General features: G+C 58.0%; 1 protein-coding gene across 2 annotated transcripts in view; it reads right to left on the minus strand.

The window, feature by feature from the left end:
* UNC5B (unc-5 netrin receptor B) overlaps positions 1-19,043 on the minus strand; it is a 79,416-nt gene that overhangs the window by 13,806 nt on the left and 46,567 nt on the right. For both annotated transcript variants that reach the window (XM_060642504.3, XM_060642503.3), the window contains exon 2: positions 3,793-4,017. In XM_060642504.3, the coding sequence (XP_060498487.2) occupies positions 3,793-4,017 (225 nt within the window). The remainder of the gene's footprint in view (positions 1-3,792; positions 4,018-19,043) is intronic.

The raw sequence follows: 19,043 nt of genomic DNA on the forward strand, positions 1-19,043 counted from the left end.
TCTATTTTCTCATCTCTTCCGACTCCACCCTGGCCCCAGCCACCACTGCCACTCCCCTGGAGACTGCAAGGGCTAACACGAGCCCTCTGCCCCGTCCAGTCCGCTTCCTGCCCCGCAGCTGGCGTGCGCTCCTCACAGTGCACAATGCCACGCGTCCCCTGGCTGTGCCTCCAGTCCTCACGACGTGAAGACCCAGATCCCCCACGTGGCCTTCTGGCCCTGCACAGTCTATCCACTACAGCCTCACCGGGCATCTTCCAGTTCCTCATGGTCTCCCCTGCCACAGGGCCTTTGCACACCCAGTCTCCTGCCTGGAACCCTCTTCCGTCGCCTCTGTGCCCAGTGGACTCCCGGTCGCCATCAGCTCTGGGCTCCCGGTCGCCATCAGCTCTGGGCTGGGCCTCACTTCCTGAGGGAACGCCTCTCTGACCCTGGCCCATCTCCACCCACTCTCAAAGCACCATACTGGACACTGGGCTGTGTAGTTATCAAAACCCGCCCAGCCTGACTTCCCCACGCCCCTGACCGCTATCCGGAACTGTATTATCTACTGATACTTTGTTTGTTAAATATTTCCCGCGGGAGAATAAAGCCCTGCTCACTGCTGTGGCCCAGGACCTGGCCCAGGAAAGGTGCTCCAGAAATACGTGAAGAAAGCAGGTGGCCTGTCTCTGGTTAGGAGCTGGAGCTGGGGGGAGGCCCCTCTTCCTAGGACCTCTCAACAGCTCCCAACCAGGGCCTGGGGGCTTCCCTGCATAACAGCATCCACCAGCCTACCCAGAGAGGGGTCACACACTCTCCTGCCAACCCTTGATAAAAGCCCCTTGTGCTCAGGGAACGAGTGAACCCTCTGGATGACGATGTCCACCCAAAGCTCTTCCCCAAAGCTTGTGGGAGGACTGTGAGGCCCCCTCCTCCAGGAAGCCCTTCCTGACTGTCCCCGTCTCAGAATTCCTAAAGCTGTTCCTCCCTGCCACGTGTCCCAGCTCACCCTCTCATGCCCACACATGGGCTCTGATGAGCCTGTCGAAGGCAGGATTGTCAGCTGTCCACTCTGTGGTACTATGGCATGATGGTCAAGTGTACGGTTGGGTGGCTGGGCAGGTTTGAGTCCTGGCCCCACCCTCACTCCCCAGCTGTGTGACCTTCACTAAATTACTCAGCCTCTCTGAGCTTCTGTTCCCTCATCATAGTAAAACACTCGGGGTAAACTCTAGAGTGATCATGGCAATCACTCTGCCATAGCACCCAGCCAAGGCCGAACACAAATCTACTCTGGAAGGTCATTTGGGTCTCATCCAGCCCCTTCCTTCCACATATGAAGAAACTGAGGCTCAGAGAGGGTCAGTGGCAGGCCCAAAGTCCCACCTCGAGGTACCGGCAGAGCTGAGATCAGCTATCTGGTATCTTGCCCTGGTTAAAGCTCTGTCTCCAGATGCATGACCTCTTTGGACCTTTCCAGTGAATTCATTGCCTTAACTCTCCCGCACCATGGGGTAGGATGCCCTTTGCCCGAGGAGCCCAGACAGTGAGGGAAACCCCCTCCTGACGGCCAGGGATCTAAATGCAAGGGGGCTGGGGTTCTGCCCCTCGGGAGCACCAGGAGGGCAGAGGCTGCTTCAGAGGGATGACGCTGGCTGCTCACAGGGGCTGCCTGGAGTCCTGGCCTTTGACCAATGCTGCACAGCCCAGGGCGGCACAGAGGGGGCCCCCGCCCCTTATTCACTAGGCTATGAAACTGACAGGGGGGTCCCTCTCAAGGGCGTCATCCATCCAGAAGCACCCAACCGCTGGACAGAGAAATCATCACCCAGAAGGAGGACAGGGACCTACAGTCTCTCTGACTTGGTCCCTAGCACCAGGTGCCCCCGCCCCCATGCCCACCTCCTCCAGCATGGTGGTTAAGGGGCAGGTGGGACCTGGGCCAGGACACCCAGGACTGGGCTCTTGTCCCGACCTGGCACGAGCTGGTAGGGTGGGCTCGTCCTGCCTCTTCTGGCCCACGGCTATCATCCCCTGTCTTTCCAGAGCCACAGAGAGGGCCAGGGTGGGGAGCAGGAGGATGAAACCAGCCATACTGCTGCCAAGGGAGTGCCCACAGGACCACAGTCTATTCTTTGCAGCTAATGGGGACAAGAGTGCCCCAATTTCTCGGGCTGGCATGGCTCGTGAGCCCGGTACCAGGGGAGTAGATGCCATGCTGTTACTATTACTACTAATTGCAAGGTTTCTGAGAGGCCCCAGGGGGGTACACCATCCCTCTGCTCTGCCTGGACCCCCACAAGTGACCTCTGATACAGGCCGGAGGGGCTCAGGGGGACAGAGAAAGAAGGACAGGCTTCAAGAGGAAAGAGGCCAAGAAAAAGCCAGAAAGAGGACGGAGGAAATGGGGGTTTACTGAGCGCCTGGCACTTTACGCCACCTTGTTCCACACCCACCGGGACCTTCTGTTAACATCCCAGTTTACAACGAGAGGACCTGGGGCTCGGAGAGGGTGGGTGACTTTCCCAGAGCCACACAGTACAGGGAACAGGGGCAGCTGGGGTATGTTCCTTTTTTTTCTCTTTTCAACATTCCTTTTTTTTATTTTTAGATTTTGGGTGAGCCTGACACTCTAAATCTATTTTTTAAAATGCTTTCAGAATTTTGGTAAAATATACATAACCCAAAACTTAACCGTTTTAACATATACGGTTTGGGGTGGCATTAAGTACATTCTGGGGTATGGTTTTAAGCCTGGGTGGTTCTGAAATTTGCGAGCTTGTTCCAGGAAAAAAGAAGTCGGAAGGAGGCAGAAAGGAGAGAGAGTATGTGGTGGCGGGGGGGTGGTGGTGGCAGACAGATAGACATAAGGGAAAAAAGATGGACACAGAGAGACAGGGGTGAGAAGGGGGAGAGGCAGGAGAGACAGAAGGAGAGGAGAGACGGCTAAGAAAGGAGAAGGACGAGGGAAGGGGTGAAAGCCTCAAAACCAAAGCTGAGGCAGGCTGTGGGGCGAAGGACCCCCAGAGCCCGGGCTTGGCTGGGCCTGCCCGACACTGGCCACCTGCAGGTAACCAGCAGCGGACGGCCCCCTCCCTGGCCCGAACCCCGGATAGGCTCTCCACCCCAGAGGGTCCTGTACTGTAAACGGGGGCCTGGGGACGGATAAGCAACCACCTGGCCTCGGGGGCCCCACCGGGGGTGCCCCGGAGACCCCAAGTTCACCTCACCCTGGGGATCTGGGCTACATCCTATAGCGCACCCTCCGTGGTTATTTACATGATATTACCAACCTCTTGTTTAAACTAAAAACAACTGATGTCTTTGAAGGAAATGCAACATTCTTATGAAAAGAAACAATCACTTCCCACAGACACTGAGGCCCTCCCGCACTCACGATGGTCTAGGATTCTAGCTGCGTGCCGGTGGGGGGCTGGGGGGGTGCTCTTTGTTAAACGGGGAGCACAGCAGGTGCTGGGGTGTGCGTGCGTGTGTGTAAGAGCTCTAGCCCCCCACCCCCACCCTCGCCCCCAGACTGCTCCGTGATGTAAGCCAGAGACAGAGAGAAACCAGATAAAGAGTGAGCACTCAGCAAGGATTCGGTGCACTTTCATTTGGTAACCCAAAGTCAGACTGGGACAACCCTTGGGGAAATACTGATCAAGGGTGAATCCCAGAGGGGAAACTGAGGCGGCGGATGGGGGCGGCAGGGGGGAAGCCACGGCCATGTGAAGTTTCACAGGGAGCCCAGGGTGGAACCCCTGGGCCCAGGTGTGCTGGGGGTGACCGGACGAGGGGGGGCAGGCTCACCCGTGGCCTCATCCAGCCCCTCCTGCGTGACGTGGTCATTCTGGCTGACCCAATCGCCGTTACACTTGAAGTAGATCTGCGTGGCGGGGAAGGCGCGGCAGCGCAGCTCCACGGGCTTGTTCTTCACGATGTAGGCATCCTGTGGCTCCTGCAGGAAGTGGGGCAGGGGCTCAGCCGGCGCCGAGGGGAAGGAGTCGGGGAGCACCTCGCTGCCGGAATCAGTGCCTGTGGAGGGAAGGCGGGCTTCGTGAGGCTGCAGGCTCGGAGGAGGGGTGGGCAGCTGGAGACCAGCTGGGATGCCCTCCGTGACCTCCCGGGGGGCCTCAGTTTCCCCATCCCACCCAGCTTTTAAGAGCCTGTGCTTTGGACACACCAGTCCTAGCTCTATGATACTGTGTGATTTGACTTGTTTCCAGGAGGAGCAGTCAGGGTGGCCCGGGATGCTGAAGCGATCCGTCCGGGCGAGGATACCACCCCCCTAGCCCTCTCCAACGTCCCCTGCACTGGACCTCCGGAGCCTCCCTCCAGTGTCCCGCGGCGACGTCGCAGCAGGTGAAGGGTGGGAGTGGGTGACTGTGCCTGGAGCACAAACCAGGCCAGCTCTGCCCTGAAGGCACAGCTGCCCTTTGCAGCCAGCCAGGCTGATGGAAGTGGGGAGACAAGTCGGGGTCCACAGAGGCGTGACGAGGGGTGACGTGGGGCGGTCGCGCCGGGCCTGGGCTCCTTGGTGCTTGGCCCGCCCCCTCCTCCAGGAAGCCCAAGGCAGACAGCCACATAGAAATGGAGCCCCTCTTCCCAGCAGCCTTCACCCAGAGCCTCCCCTCCTCTGGACTGTTGTCTCTGCCACAGCAAAATCCACACCCTCCACCCTAACAACAGACAAGGAAACTTCAGAGCCTGGGAATGCAGATAGGCTGTGCCCGCAGCAATGTCCTCCCCCAAAAGGGGCCAGATGGAAACCCTGGCCCGCCTGCATCCCTGGAAAGAACAGCGCCTCAGGAGGTGAGACAAACAGGAAGGGAGAGGGGCTGGCCACCACCAGTAGTGGGAGGGAGGGAAACCAGGCCAGGCCAGGCTATTGGTTTGCAATCCACTTAGGAAAAATGACTTTCCAACACCAAGTGCCAAATAATCAGGTGGCTGGGACAAGCGGTGGGGGGCTGTCCTCCTCTGCTAAGCTCCAGAGGAAACCATGAATTAAGCTGCAGGGGTATGCATCTGCCCAGCCCCTTAGAGCCAACCGTGTGGCCCTGTCACTGTCCTAGCTTGATTTGGCGGGGGCGGGGGGGTGTTCCCAAGAGGCGCAAGTGGTCCCTGGGATCAGGCACTTGTCTTTCAACCCAGGAGGCCACGATGGGACATGCTCAGTGCCAAGGCAACCCCCAATGGGCCAAGGGGGCTAAAATGCCCAAGCTAGGCCATCCCTCAGTGGACCAGGTTGTCACTGGCTGCTGGCTCTGGGTCCCAGGGAGTGGGGCAGCTGTGTGTGTGTGTGTGTGTGTGTGTGTGTGTGTGTGTGATCTATGGGAACAAAGGTGAAGCTGGCAAGAAGGTGTGAATCCCGCTCCATCCAGCATGTTCTGCGTGCCCCTAGGACAGAACTCCGACGTCATTACCTCATCTCTGAAGATGGCAGGAGGTAAACACCCTCCTCTGGACTGTTTTGGGGGCCACACGACAAGCATGAGTGCCCAGGAGCGGCCTGGCACACAGTAGGTACAAGTCGCAGCGTGAAAATGGCAATGAATGCTCACCTCCCACTAGGTGCTGTATTTTTAGTTAACAATTCTGTAAGGTATTTAATATTAGTCTTCAGTTTGTAGATGGGGAAGCTGAGGCTCAGAGAAGTTAAGCAACTTGCTTGAGGGCACAGAGCCAGCAAGAAGCAGACCCAATAAACAGACCCTGGCGTTTGGGGAGCCGCCCAGGGCTCCACACCGCCGTCACTGGAGTAGCTCTGGGACATGGCCGGTGTCCCCACATCTGAGGATCTTAACAGATCCTGACACAGGCCAAGACCCTACAATTCCAAGAGCTCTCTCATTAAAGGGTCAGCAAGGCCAGAACTGCCCTTGTTTCAAAGCTGAAGAAACTGAAGACCATCCAAACGGGGTGATGACGGACGCGAGGTCCCCGCTTAGTGAGCAGCTGCCCTGGGAAGAGCACCGAAGCATTCCGGGTCATAAAACAAACTTCCCTCTGCCAGGCAGGGAGGCACCTTCTTGGTAGGTAAACAGGCAGCCCCTAGGTTCTGGGAGCTTGAGCGGTTGATGGCAAGATGAAACAATGCCCAGGGAGCTGGACACTGGCCTCCCAGTGGCCAGAGCGCAGGGTGCAGCCAAGAGGTAGTGTGGGCGGCAGAGCCCCATGCCCACCTCCCACTGCCGGCCCCCTGCTTCTGTCTGAGGCCCGAGGGGTGAGAGGCAGGTGCAGGCTTGAGACTGAGACACCCCTGGGTCTGAAGTCGCCCTTACTGACCTCAGGCACCCCATCCGTGACATGGGGTACCGGGCCTCCCTCTGGGGGGTGGCGGCCATCAGAGAAGGTGCGTGGGAGCCCGTGGTGCAGGTGCATGCCAGCTCTGCCTTCCAGCCACGCGGCCCCCAGCCCCCAGGTGATGGCTGCCGTGGCTCTCTGCGGCACTGCGGGCTGTATTTACGACTTTGTTTTATCACCCTAATGCGGCTCATTTATAAAGCAGGCGCAGACGCGGCTGAGCAAAGTAAACATTAGACATCCATTAGTGCAGCAGGCCCCGAGTCTGGCGGCCCCCGGCCCCGCCCTCCTGACCCAGCCCTCTTCTCCACCCCTGCGCGAAGCTTCATCTCTGGCCTTGGCAGGGCATCCTCATCGATGCGTCTCTGGCATGGCAGTGCAGGGTGGCTCTAGATGTAGCTGCTTCCCCTTTGCGATGCCCCTGCCCCCCAGGCATCCTGGATTCAGATGCCGCCAGGAGACAAGAACCAGGTCTGACCTGAGAGTTCCTCCCCAGGTGGACCACCGGCAGCCTACATGCTTGCCAGGCACGTAGTAGGTGCTCAGTGAAAGCAGATTAAATAAAAGTGGGGGTGGGGGAGTGCTGCCAGGCCTGGGGAACAGCTGAGCTGGGCCCCCGCCCTCATCAGTGGACACTTTTCCTCCACCTTGGCCCTGGCTTGGGTCCTCGCGGCTGAGGGCCACCTGAGCCTGCCGTGTGGGGGCCAGCCTGGAGGGAGAAGAGTAATGGCGTCTCAGGGTTCCCGGATGCTTACCCTGCCCGATGCTGTCACAGGGCACTTCATACGAACTCACGGAGTCCCTGCAACAAGGCTGACAGAGGCCCCTCAACTTCTTTGGTTTTTAGCGTCTTGGTAATTTTTACCCCAAGATTCAAAAGGAATTCCTAATGGTTTATTAAGCAGTTAGCTCTGAACAACTTGCGTGTGTGTGTGTGTGTGTGTGTCCTAACAAGTTGGTAGCCGTTTGAAAAAATTATACACCTAAACCGAAAGAAACAAATAACATTTGTCCTCCATTCCTAAACCGCCCCAATGACTTACCAACGGGCGTGTGTGCACCACTCGGGCACTGCACAAGTTCTCAAATCTTGGAATCAGACTGGAGCCTCCACCCTCCTGGACTGTCTCAGAGTACTTCCAAATGCCCAAATCCCACCTTTGCAAAGACGTGAGGCCACGTAAAGGGAAAGAGCGCGATGCGATGTCGAAATCATAAGCTACCTTGAATCAACAGTTGCTGCTCTGTCTTGCAGCTGTTTAGTGGGTCTGTGTTTCCTCGAAGGTTAATAATACCCCACTGCGCCCCCTGGGAATGTGTCGCGGCACCCTGGGGTGCTTCGGCGCACAGTTTGGGAACCACATCCCCTATGCCCTATTATCATTATGCCCACGCTACAGATGAGAAACGGAGACCAAGCGAGGTGAAGTAAATGGCACAGAGCGACACAGCTAGTCAGTGGCAGAGAGCTAGGGAGCAAATCCGGGCAGCCGGATACCGGAATCCGACTTCTGAACCATAACTGGCATTTATTTCTATGACGAAAGTGTGGAACTACGTGCCAGGTACTTGCCACCCTTCACCCCATTTACTCCCCACAAACCCCAAGGTGAGGATTATCTTCCCATTTTCCAGACGAAGCCACGGGGCATCACGGGACTTGCCCGAGGTCGCCTCGTCAGTGGGAGGAAGCGCCAGGTCTCTCCGTCACCTGCCTCCCTGGTTTCCACTACGGTCCTCCCCTCAGCTCCGTCTTTACAGAAGAGACAGACACCTCAGGAGAGTCCCCCGCGGAAGAGAGCTTGCACCTGCCAGGCCAGATCCGGATCTGGATCTGGATTTCCTGCTGGTGGGAAGATGTCCCACGTGAAGTGCGTTTTTCTAATAGAACTCATTTAAAATGCAACCTGCCTTCGCAGCCACATACGCGAGTGGCCCAGCCGTCCCAAGATGAAGGTATGGAAGATGCACAGATGTAACCACACACGCTGCAGAAGAGCAACCCCTAGGGCCAGGGGCTCTGGGCTTGCACCCCAGCTGGGGACTGGCATTGCTCTTGGCCCCCATTTGGCCGGGAAGCTGGTCGAACCAACCCCTCAAGGCCTACTCTGGTTCGATCACTTTGAGATGGAATCTGTCAGCACGTGACGGTGTCCTACTGGGTAGATTTTTTCTTCATGAAGCCAATTTCCCTGAAGCGGGGTCACCTTTTTGGCCACTGTTATTCCTAGCTCAAAGGCCCGGCACAGACTGTGGTCCTAAAGCATAAGGTGAGGGGAGCCTGGGGGCAGGAGGGAGGGAGGAGGAGGAACTATTTGCTGCTGGACTCTCCCGGCCGTGCCCAGGTTCTCCCGCCCCAGGTCTCAGATCCAGGACCGCCACACCTCCAGGGGGGATCTCTTGTGGGTGCCATTCAAACCCTCACTTCCAATTTCCCCATAGCTGCCTGCATGAGGGCTCCTGTCAGCCTGTCTCACTTGGATGCAGCCTCACAGGAATAGAGGTTACTTCAAGGGCCATCTTGAACAACATCCCCCATCCACTCTATCCAACCTTGACTCACATACCTCCAGGGACGGGGAACTCACCACTGCTTTTCTCAGCCAGGTTCTCCTTTGAACAGACCTAATGGAAAAGTCCTCCTTACTTTCGGCTGAAATCTGCTGTCTGAGGTTCCAACCATTGCTACAAGTTTAACCTCTGAGGTCACGCAAAACAGCGTGCTTCCTCTCCCGCATGACAGCTTCCAGCCTCTGGGGCGTGCAGCTGCCTGCCCTGGCCTTGTCGCCTTGCTTTCAAATATTCACGAGACACGGCTTGACACCCCCTCACCACCAAGCTGGCTTCCTCACGGGCGAGTTCTGTTTTGCTCACAACCCACTTAAAATTCGGGAGGAGAGGTAACCAGGGTGGGGTCTGGCAGCGTCGGTGTCCCCCCCCCCCGCCCCCCGAAATGTTCAGGACGGGGTAACCAGGCCCTAGGAGGGGAGTGGAGCTGGCCGAACAGACCTGTGAGCCTGACAGGAGGACCCAGCCAGGTGCTGAACCCGGGCAGGACTCAGTGTGGAGACATAGGCTCCCACCTGACAGGGAAGAAGTCAAGGCCACAGGCTTAAGAGGTACCAGCACCTAAGCCACTGGAATAAGCAGGAGCCAGGGCCTTGGAGGAGAAGGACGTGGCTTCAGGACAAAAGGGAAGAAACCGTATCTTCCAGAGCTGCCGCTGAGAGGAGCGAGAGGCTAGAACTGTGTGCTCAGATATTCCTGAATGAGAGACCCTCACAGAGGGGCTTCTGCTTCCCTTCCGGGGACCCCAAGAGGAATGGGTTCAAACCCCCACTCTGCCACTGAGACCTTGGGGAGGTTGTTTCACCCCTTGGGGCCTCAGTTTCCCCACCTGTAAGAAAGGGGAGAACAGGCAGAAGCACAGGAAGTCACAATCAGAGGGGCCTGGAGTCTCGCATTCTATCGGCTCAGAGAAGGAAAGCGACTGATCAACATCACACAGCAAATCAGTAGCCAAGCCGGGCCAGAGCGCGGCTTCTGATTCGGGACTGAGGAGGGCAGACAGCACAGCCAGCGCAGGGCTGCGGGGAGACGCGCGGTCTCCGTATGCCCCCTGCCTGGGATGGAAACTCACTACCATCCATCTCAGCCGGGTCCGCTCTGGTCTGGCCCAGGGCAGAGACCTCAGCATGAGGCTGAGGTGGTATGCGGGGCCTTGACATCCCCACCCACTCTTTTTGTCCCCAGGTGGGTGACAAGGCCAGCCCTGAGCCCCCTAGGCTCAGCACCAAGAGGCGGGCATCTCTAGCTGACCGTGTGTCTCCAGGGCTGGCTGGCGGGAGGCGGTGCCCACACCGGTGGGGCAGGACTGGGAGGAGAGAAGGGGAGCAGGCGGGAGGTGAGGGAGCGAGAAACACCCCACGCTGGGCACATTTATCATCAGCAATCAGTCTTTCTCTAGCCCCTGGACACGGGCTAATTCCCGCCAGACTTGACCTCCCACTGCATGGAAAATCTCTTCCATTCACCGTGAGGCTGATGTGCTCAGTGGGGAGTGGGGAGGGTGGGGGGGACGGAGGCCACTTATTATTATGTTTTAAAAACACATAAACCCCCCATGGAAGGACCCCTCCCTGGACACAAAGCCCTTCTTCCATCTGGCCCTGGCTTCTGGCGGCTGTGGGGTTCAGGCTGGGGCCCCCCTCAGAGGTGGTTACAATGGCCGTTACTGATGACAAATGGGGGCTGGCGGGCTTGGGGGACGCGGAGCTACTTCTAACAAAGGAGGCCCCTTGCGCAGCCCTTTTCCCATACCCTCTGTAGACCTGCCTGTGCCCATGACATCACTTCCTGTGCTGGCCACAGGAAGCGGCCTCACGGAGACGGCCAGCTGTGGCAGGAGCCTGCATCCTGAAGGGGGGTGTCTGGCTGATCCTCAGTGTCTCCCCCGGAAGGGCTCAGGGGCAAGCGAAGGAACTGACGGGAGGCTGGAGACGAGGCCCCAGGGTGGGCTCAGAATCCTGGAATGGAGCCCAGGCCCATTTTATTGGGGGTCCCGCTGCTTACAAAGTTGGGAGGGACACTACAGTTACTGGGCTCAGGCTCCCAGGGGTACCTGGGGAGGCTGTATTCCACACTCAAGGGTCCAGGCCCTCCCTCCCCACCTTTCCATCGGTCACTGGACTCCCTCGGCCTGGGCGTCTCTAGGGCTAATTTTAGGCTCCCCTTCCGAGCCCCAGGTCCCAGCGTGTCACTACACCTGGAGGCTTGGGCCCTCAGGAGGGGGCATTCTGCTTCCCCCTCTTCTCTCTGACAATGGGCTCAAAGCCCTCTCATCCATCACATTCCAGATCATGACCAGTTGCCAGCACACGATGGGATAACACACATGAGCAGCACGACAATCCTGGGACGTAGGCGGTCCATTTCACAGGTGAGGACCCTGAAGCTCAAGGAAATGAATAAAAAAGACATGCTCAGACTCATAGCTGCCAAGAAACCCAAAGCTCTTCTTGTTAAACCACAGGCCTCCTTTGGCCCACCATGCCCCCGAGGGATTAGCAGGGGGGCAGCTATTTTCCTGCCCATTTTGCAGATGAGCAAACGGAGTCTCTCCAGAGTTTACTAGCTTGGCTGGAAGGGAACAGGGTCTTGGCTTCCTGACCCCAGCACCTGGCCTCCCTACCTCCATGGGTCTGACAAGTCCTAGACTTGTTCTGGGTGCCCGGGCCAAACAGGGATCCATTCTCGCCTGGTGCAGCCCCCAAGACATCACAGTCAGACATGCATATTCATACCAACAGACACACGCAGACCCCATGCACGGTCCCAGTCCACAACCTCTCTCCCCTGGATGCCCAGGGAGCCCCAACTGGGCTGGGACAGTGACTCCTTTCTCTGGGCCGTTTACGTCCATGCTCTAAGACAACAGCAGTGGCTCAGGCCTGTGGGGACCCCTGTGTTTGGTCATTTCTCCTCCGTTCAGAGTTAGGATGGGGCGGGGGCTCTGAGCTGCACTTTCAGCCTCTACCAAACACCCAGCTGCTGGAGTCCTATTTCGGGAGGCTTCCCTTTCTCTCCCTGGCATCCCGCCCACATTGCTGATGGACCTGGAGGCTGCTAGATAAACCTTCTAGATGTGCCTCAACCACACGGCTGCCCCCACCACCCCCTTCAGTCTCCAAGCCCATGTGCTCCTGCTCAGACCTCCTCACTGTGCTCCCTTCTTCCCTCCACTCCCCTCACAGCAGCCGGTACCATCTTATGAGACAGAAATAAATTCCTCCCCTGCCTACCCCCTCCCCTCCCATGGCTTCCATCTGCACCTGGAATGAAGTCCTACCCCTCACTGAACAATCTGACTTCAGATGCTCACCCGTCACCGCTGTGCCCTAAGCCACCCATGCGTGTTTCCTGCCCCTTGAACGTGCCTCCTTTATTCCCACCGCAGGGCCTTTGCAGTTGTCTCCTTCTGGAATGCACGCGCCCCGCCGGCCAATCTCCCTGTGCCCCTGTGGTGACTCTATGTCACGGAGACCTCAGTGCCACCTGCTCCTTCCCAGGTGAGGCCTTCCCTGACCGGCCAATGTACTCTGGTCATCCTCTGCTCTCCCCGGTGCTAGGTCTGCACTGTCCTGGGGTTTACGGTTGTTTTGTTTGTTTGTCTGTTTTTCTGGACAGAGTTCATCTCTCTCTGAAATACCTTCTTCCTGTATTTGATTGTTTGCTGTCTGTGTCTGGACAGGTCTGCTCTCTGGAAGGCAAGCTCCTGGAGAACCTGGAAATCCTGTTTGCTTGTTTAGCTGGGCCTCCTGGGGACGCAGGACTTTCTCTAACACCTGGGGTGGCAGGTGGAGGTGGGAGGGAGTGGCCAGAGGGGATGCCCACTGGTTGGGCTGACCTGAGCCATGGGGGGTGGCCAGCCCCTTTGGAAACCCTATGCTGAAGGATGCCACTAACCTCAGGTACCATCTAATTCCTGTCCTCTAGAATGGAGATCAGAGAGGGTGTGGCCTGGCCTGAAAATCACACAGCACCTGAGCAGCAGAGCCAGTAGAAAAACTGGACTCTAGACTCCCAGGGGAGGAGGAGGGACTGTATTTTTAAAAACCTCCTTAGGGGCACCTGGGTGGCTCAGTCGGCTAAGCGTCCAACTCTTGATTTCAGCTCAGGTCATGATCTTACGGTTGGTGAGGCTGAGCCCCCTCATCTGACTCCAGGTTGTCAGCCTGGGATTCTCGCTCTCTCTCTCTCTCTCTCTCTCTGCCCCCCCGCCCCTCCCCCCGCTCTTGTGCACTCTCTCTCTCTCAAAATAAATAAATTAACATTAAAAAAAAAATCCGCCTTGTCCTTCTAATGAAAATGCTTTTTTTCCCTTGGCCTTTTCTGATTACAATTTGGGAAGAAACAAGAATGAAAATAAAACCAACCCGTTCCCACCCCCCGTGTCCCAGAATGAACACGGGACATCGGTCCTCTTGGACTTTTCTAGACACAACACATATTTTGTTGCTTAATGAGGTGTCACCATATACAGCGGCATATTCTGTTTCCCTTGCAAGGCTGTTAACCGAAGACTTTTAAGCCGCTTTGAACCTACAGCGAAATGCACAAGGCATCTCTCTGGCGCTCGGCACAGTCCCACACATCACGTCACGGGCGCAGGCCAGCTGGCCCGGCTGCCCCTGGCACAGCTTTCCGGGCCGCCGGAGAAGCCGCAGGATGCGGACGCAGAGCTGGTGTGGGAGCCACTGGGCGGTGACACGAGGTTGGCTTTGCACGTTTGGGCGCTGGGCAGAAGGATGCCAGCATCCTGTCCCTGTGTTCTGGAAAAGTCAAAAAGCCCGTGCGTGCAGCCTCTGGCTCGGGGGCTGCCTGACAGACTCCCCTTGCAGGCAAGGTGCCTGCATGTCCTCCCGGGAAGTCTGGAGTCAGGCCTGTTCTTAGGGCGCTCCGAGGCACAAATTTCCCCTGCCTTCTCGGCATCACATCATGCTCTAGGGCTGCACAAGCCCTCCTCGCAGGGGGGAGACAACTGCCAACACTTTGCAAAGAGGAAAATCTGCTACGATCCTTGCCGGCTGCCGTCGGCCACCACGCCCGGCCAGACCCTGCCCCGGTGCTGGCTGTGGGCCACTTGGCAGGCACCGGGGAGGGAGCTCAGACCCTGGGCTGCGGGCCCTTAGATCTGAGTCTAAGGCCTTCACGTCCAGAGAGGAGCAGTGACTTGTCCAAGGGCAAACAGCCAGTCAGTGGCTACAGCGACCCTGGTATCTTGGCATCACGTTCACACAAAGAGAACCACGGCAGGGACAGAGAGAAAGGGGGTGCAGACTCTGGCCTTTGCCCATCTGTGAAATGGGGCATGGGACGAAGGAGGAGAGATGAATAGAGGTGGAGGCCGAGTCACGGGGAGAGGAACAGAGGAAGAGAAACCTGACGGCACCCGCGGCCGAGGGTGAGCGGAGCAGTGCGGGGGCTTCTCCTCGTACGTTTCCGAGCCTGGAATCCACCTGGGTTTGCACTCGGGCCCTGAGAGCAGGGGAAGAAGGTGGCCATCCATCGCGGGCCTTCGTCCACACTCCTACGCTCCTGCTCTGCCTCTTCCACGCGGCCAGGACTGGGCTGAGGTTCCGTGACCCCAAGGAAGGCGGACCTTGCGGACTCGGCCTCCCAGAGGTGGGAGCAACTGGGTTCAGGCCACACAGCAGGTTGGAAGCAAAGCTGGACAGGAACGTGGGCATCCTGGCACTCGGCCCAGTGCTCTTGCCCTTGCCTCCCTCTGGTTCCACTGGTGGAGAAGACCCTGGCCCTGGGCCCGGTGAACAGCTGAGTTGTCAGCAGTTAAGACGCGGGGAGACAGGTGTCTCAAGCCAAGGGGAAGACCCAGATGGCCGCTCGGGTGTACCTCGAGGGGGACAGGGTGGTGGGCAGGGACTCACCCCTACTCTTTCATTCATTCATCAAATATCCTCGCCTCCCCTTGATCACGCCTATGGGAGGGCCTTGGAGAGCAATGGCCAAGCTTCAGTCCCACCCAGGAGAAGCTCACAGCAAAAGTTCAAGGTTAAGGATCCCAAATCTTGACTCAGGCTCCCGCTCCGTCCGCCTCTAGCCTAGCCTCACAGTCCTGTGACAGCCCTTCTGCCTGCTGACCCACCATCAGTGCAGAAACAGAGCTATAGTTGTGTCTGAAGCTCCCTCCTTCTCAGTCAGGGAGCCAGCCCACCTCCTCCAGGAAGCATGCTTTGACTACTCCCACCTCGACTGCCATAGGGATTTCTCATTCTCCAGGCCCCCATAATCCCTCATATTTTTCTCAAGCCAAAACACATGGCGCTGTCATTGGCTTCTGAAGCAACCCTGGGTAAGCCGCTTCCCTCTGGGCCTCAATCTTGCCTTCTGGGAAATGGGCCATTTTACTTGCTTCACCCCACCCACCCCCCCGCCCAGGGTTGTTGGCACTATCAAGGTCCCAAGTGTGAAACTATTTTGCCAGGTGGGCGGCCCAGTGCTCCGGCTAATTCTTTATCGTTGAGTTTTGCAGTAAGAAATGGTGGGCGTGCCTTGCCGGGGCCTGCCGGGATCACTGGCTGACATCTTGACCAGTAGATCTAGGTTGTTCCTCTGGGCTCGAGGTGCCCGCCAGCCGCCCCACTCGCTGCCCACCCTGCCCCAGCCTCCCGGCCGCTGCCCCGGCCCACGCGGTGATGACAGGAGCTGCAAAAGGCTGATGCAAGCTGGAAGAAGGGAATGAAACAGACTCGCGTGGGGCGGGTGGAGCTCCACCCCCGGCCCCGCGGGACTCCCAGCCCTGCTCCTGCCTGCTTGTTTGTACCTGCTGATGTAATCCCTGGGCCTCCTTGGCTCAGGGCTCGGCCTGCTCACCTTGACCTCTGAGCCAGAGCCAGAGGAAGGGTGAGAGGGCAGGTGTCTGGCCGGTGCACTGAGTGACGGAGCTCTTCTCCAGAGAAGGGCAGCTGGGCCCCAGTGAGGGCAGAGGGGAGGAAAGGGCCTGAAACACAGTATGAAGAACAGTAGGACCCGGTCAACCCCAGCTTTGCCACCGTGTCACTTCAGGGCAGATGTCTCATGGCTCTGAGCCTGTTCCGCCACAGCCCTCAATGTGCCACTCTTTGGTGGATTTCTCCCAGGGGGTAAGGGAGTCTGAGAGGGGAAAGGAGAAAAGGGAGAAGTGTGGCTCCGTGGAAGGAAAAACCAGAATAGTCCCGGGCTGGCCTCCCGCTCACCGTGCAGCTAGGCCGGCTGTCTCACCCTCTGGGGCCTTGGCTTATCTGGAAAATGGACACAATCTCATGAACACGTGTGCTCACTTCGCAGCGTGAGCTGCGGCCACTGAAGTGTGTAGGTGGCTCGGGGGACCTGGGGACAGTTGTGGGAGGGTTCCCACCAGGATCCTGGAGGTAGGGCTGTGCTCCCTGCCGGGCCCGGCCCCAGGAGCCTCCTCTTGGGGAGGAAGGGCATGAAAGGGAACAGGGCTCCCCAGAGACCTCCAAGGAGCCGTCAAAAACACGCAGGTGGTGAGGACAAGAGCCAGGACGCTCTCCTGGAAACCGCAAGGCCACCCGCGTGCAGCCGAGGGCCCTGACCCCATGAGCCCAAGGTCTGGAGATCTCCCCGACTCCAGACTAATTCTCAAACCTGGTTTCCCTGGAGACGCCTCTGCTCTTTCCCTGAGAAAGGGAAGGAGAAAAGAGCCTCATGCGGTTCATGTGTCTCTTTGATGAACACTGAAGGCTCCTGAAAGCCGGGGAGCCAGCCCGGTGGGGAGGAGGTCAGCCACCCTCGACCCCTCAGCCCCGGGCCAGTGGGGTTACCTTCAGCTCTGCTAGGCTGCTTCGGAGGGAGAGCTGCACTCCAGCTGGGACTCGGGGGCTTCGCTGGCCACACAGGTCCACCTTTCCCTTTACAATGGCCTTGAGTCATAGCGGGTCCCCTGCTGTGTACAGGCCAGCCCGTTCCCAGACACTGCCCAGGGCGCTTGGAATACATCATCCAACTGAATACTCCCAACAACCTTTGAGGCAGCACGATCCCCGGTACCCAGGAAACTGAGGCACAGAGAAGCTACGTAACTTGCCCAAGGTCACAGAGCAGGGTCGTCGGCACTTAAATCTGGATCTCGCCGACTCTAAGCCCCTGCTCGTTAACCTCTATGCCAGGCGTTCTCAAACTGCCGCATGCACCAGGGTCACCTGGAGGCTTGTAAATCCCAGCGCACCGTGGCCTTCCTCCTCCTCTCCCACCAGGTCCCCCCCTCAGCAGGTCGGCGGCGGGGCATTTCTAACAAGTGAAACGTGTATTTCTAACAGGTTCCCAGGGGCTGCTGCCGGTCCTCTATGCTCTCGTGTCTCCCAACAGAAGTATCAAACGCTTAGCCCACCTAACAGTGCTTGATGGAGTCAGCTCCCTTTCCCTGAGCTTCTATGATTCCGCTGGACGCTTTTCAAAAGGAACCGAAGGAATCGCATGGCAGCATGGTGCCGGCTACCTCAGCTTTGACTCGGGTTCCGGCAAGTGGCAGTAAGGATAATGACAGCCGTCACCTGCACCTGCGTCCTTGGACCTTACCACTTAGCCCCTCCGGACCTCAGTGTCGTTATCGGCAAAACGAGAGTGATGACACCGCTCAGAGCAGCGCCTGGCACGTAGCACAAAGACGTATTGAGTATAAGCTGCGTTGTTGTTTTTACTGTCACCATTGTCACCATCTTTCCAACCCTGTGACTCTTCACCTATCCGCCTCCACCGTTTACCCGAAGCCACTCGGGAGGGTAAGGAACTTGCCCGAGTCCCCAAGCAGCAGAGGAAAGATTCTAAGCCAGGTTTGGGAGCCCAGTGGTAGGACCTGTCCCCCACAGGCAGAGAGATGCCTACTCTGGCCACTTCCTCCACAAAGGATGGAGAGTTGTTTTCTTATTTATGTTTCTTGCACTTCCTTCAACACCCCCCCCCCCCAAACCCTCCAGCTCCAGCCACTCGGCCCAGGGCACAACGGTGTCACTGCTGAAGGGAGAAGGTCGCCAGTAGGGAACCAGAGCTGTGGCAGCCACCACACTTGGTGCCCTTGGCCAGCCAGACCCCTTCCCTCCCCGTCTGTCCCTCTGTCCCCTAGCCTGCTCCTCCTTACTGGGCACCCTTGAGGTGTGAGGGATGGCTTGGCATTGGCTGGTCCAGCCCCTGGGAGAGAGGAGGTCACGTGCTTGTCCTGAGACCCTCTTGTTCCCATGTCCTCTGGGATCTCAAGTTCAAAACAATAGAGGCTTCAGGTTGCCCTTGATGTAAATGTTTAGTAGGTGTCTAATTTTAGCTGAGAAATACTCGGCATTTTCCCAGCCGCCGTCACTGCCACACTCCGCGCTGGACAAATGGCCTTGCTTTTCCTCCCCGATTGTTCTCAGCTGGGGGGCTAGGGGCAGCCTCCAGCTCAGGACAATTGCCTTTGTGTCTGCTTCCGGGTGGCTCTTAACTCAGCAAAGAGAATGGGACAGCCTGGAGTTCTCAGCCCCAAGCTCTCAGCCTCTCAGCCAGAGCTCCCGGGCCTCCCTACCCCCACCCCGGCTGCAGGGCCCTCGCTTCAGTCAGGGCGTCCCAAAATGTGGTATTTCAATGGGATTTGCTATTCACAGCCTCCTCAAATAGCCAGGGGTGGTGGCAGGGAAGGAGGGCCTGCAGTCTGCAGGGGCCTCCCAGGGGACAGATGAGGATGCCAAGGCCCAGAGAGGGTGTGACTGGCCTCAGGTCACACAGCACTCTGGCAGAGCTGGCCCGGGACTGTACATCCACAATCACGCTCGAGCCCTCTTTGCACCACGTGCAGGAGAAATCCCACCGCATCTGCTTCCACCTGGCGTGGGGACACCTCAGAGCAGAAGCTCCCAGCCTGCAGGCCTCCATTCTTTTGGCCTCCAGTGGAGACACCTGGAATGCTGCGTCATCACCCCACCGTCTTCGCCCGGCTGAGTCCTTCTGCCTTCAGGTCTCGCCTGGAAGGTCACTTCTCCAGAGAGCCCGGCCCTGCCTGCCCTTCCCAGCTACACAGGGGCCCTGGCTCTTCCTCTAGTATTCCTTTTCCTTATTGCCCTCATCGCCTTTTCGAGTTACATACTCATCCGTGCATTTCCTTGTTCAATGCCCGGGTCTCCACCAATCCTCGTCCCAGGGGGCAGATGCACGGTGGCAGTCGCAGCATTTAACCACCTGTGTGGGCTCTGGGCCAGGGTCCTCGA

This window comes from Panthera onca, chromosome D2, assembly GCF_046562875.1.
Source record: "Panthera onca isolate mPanOnc1 chromosome D2, mPanOnc1 haplotype 2, whole genome shotgun sequence".
NCBI classification, from domain to species: Eukaryota; Metazoa; Chordata; class Mammalia; order Carnivora; family Felidae; genus Panthera; species Panthera onca.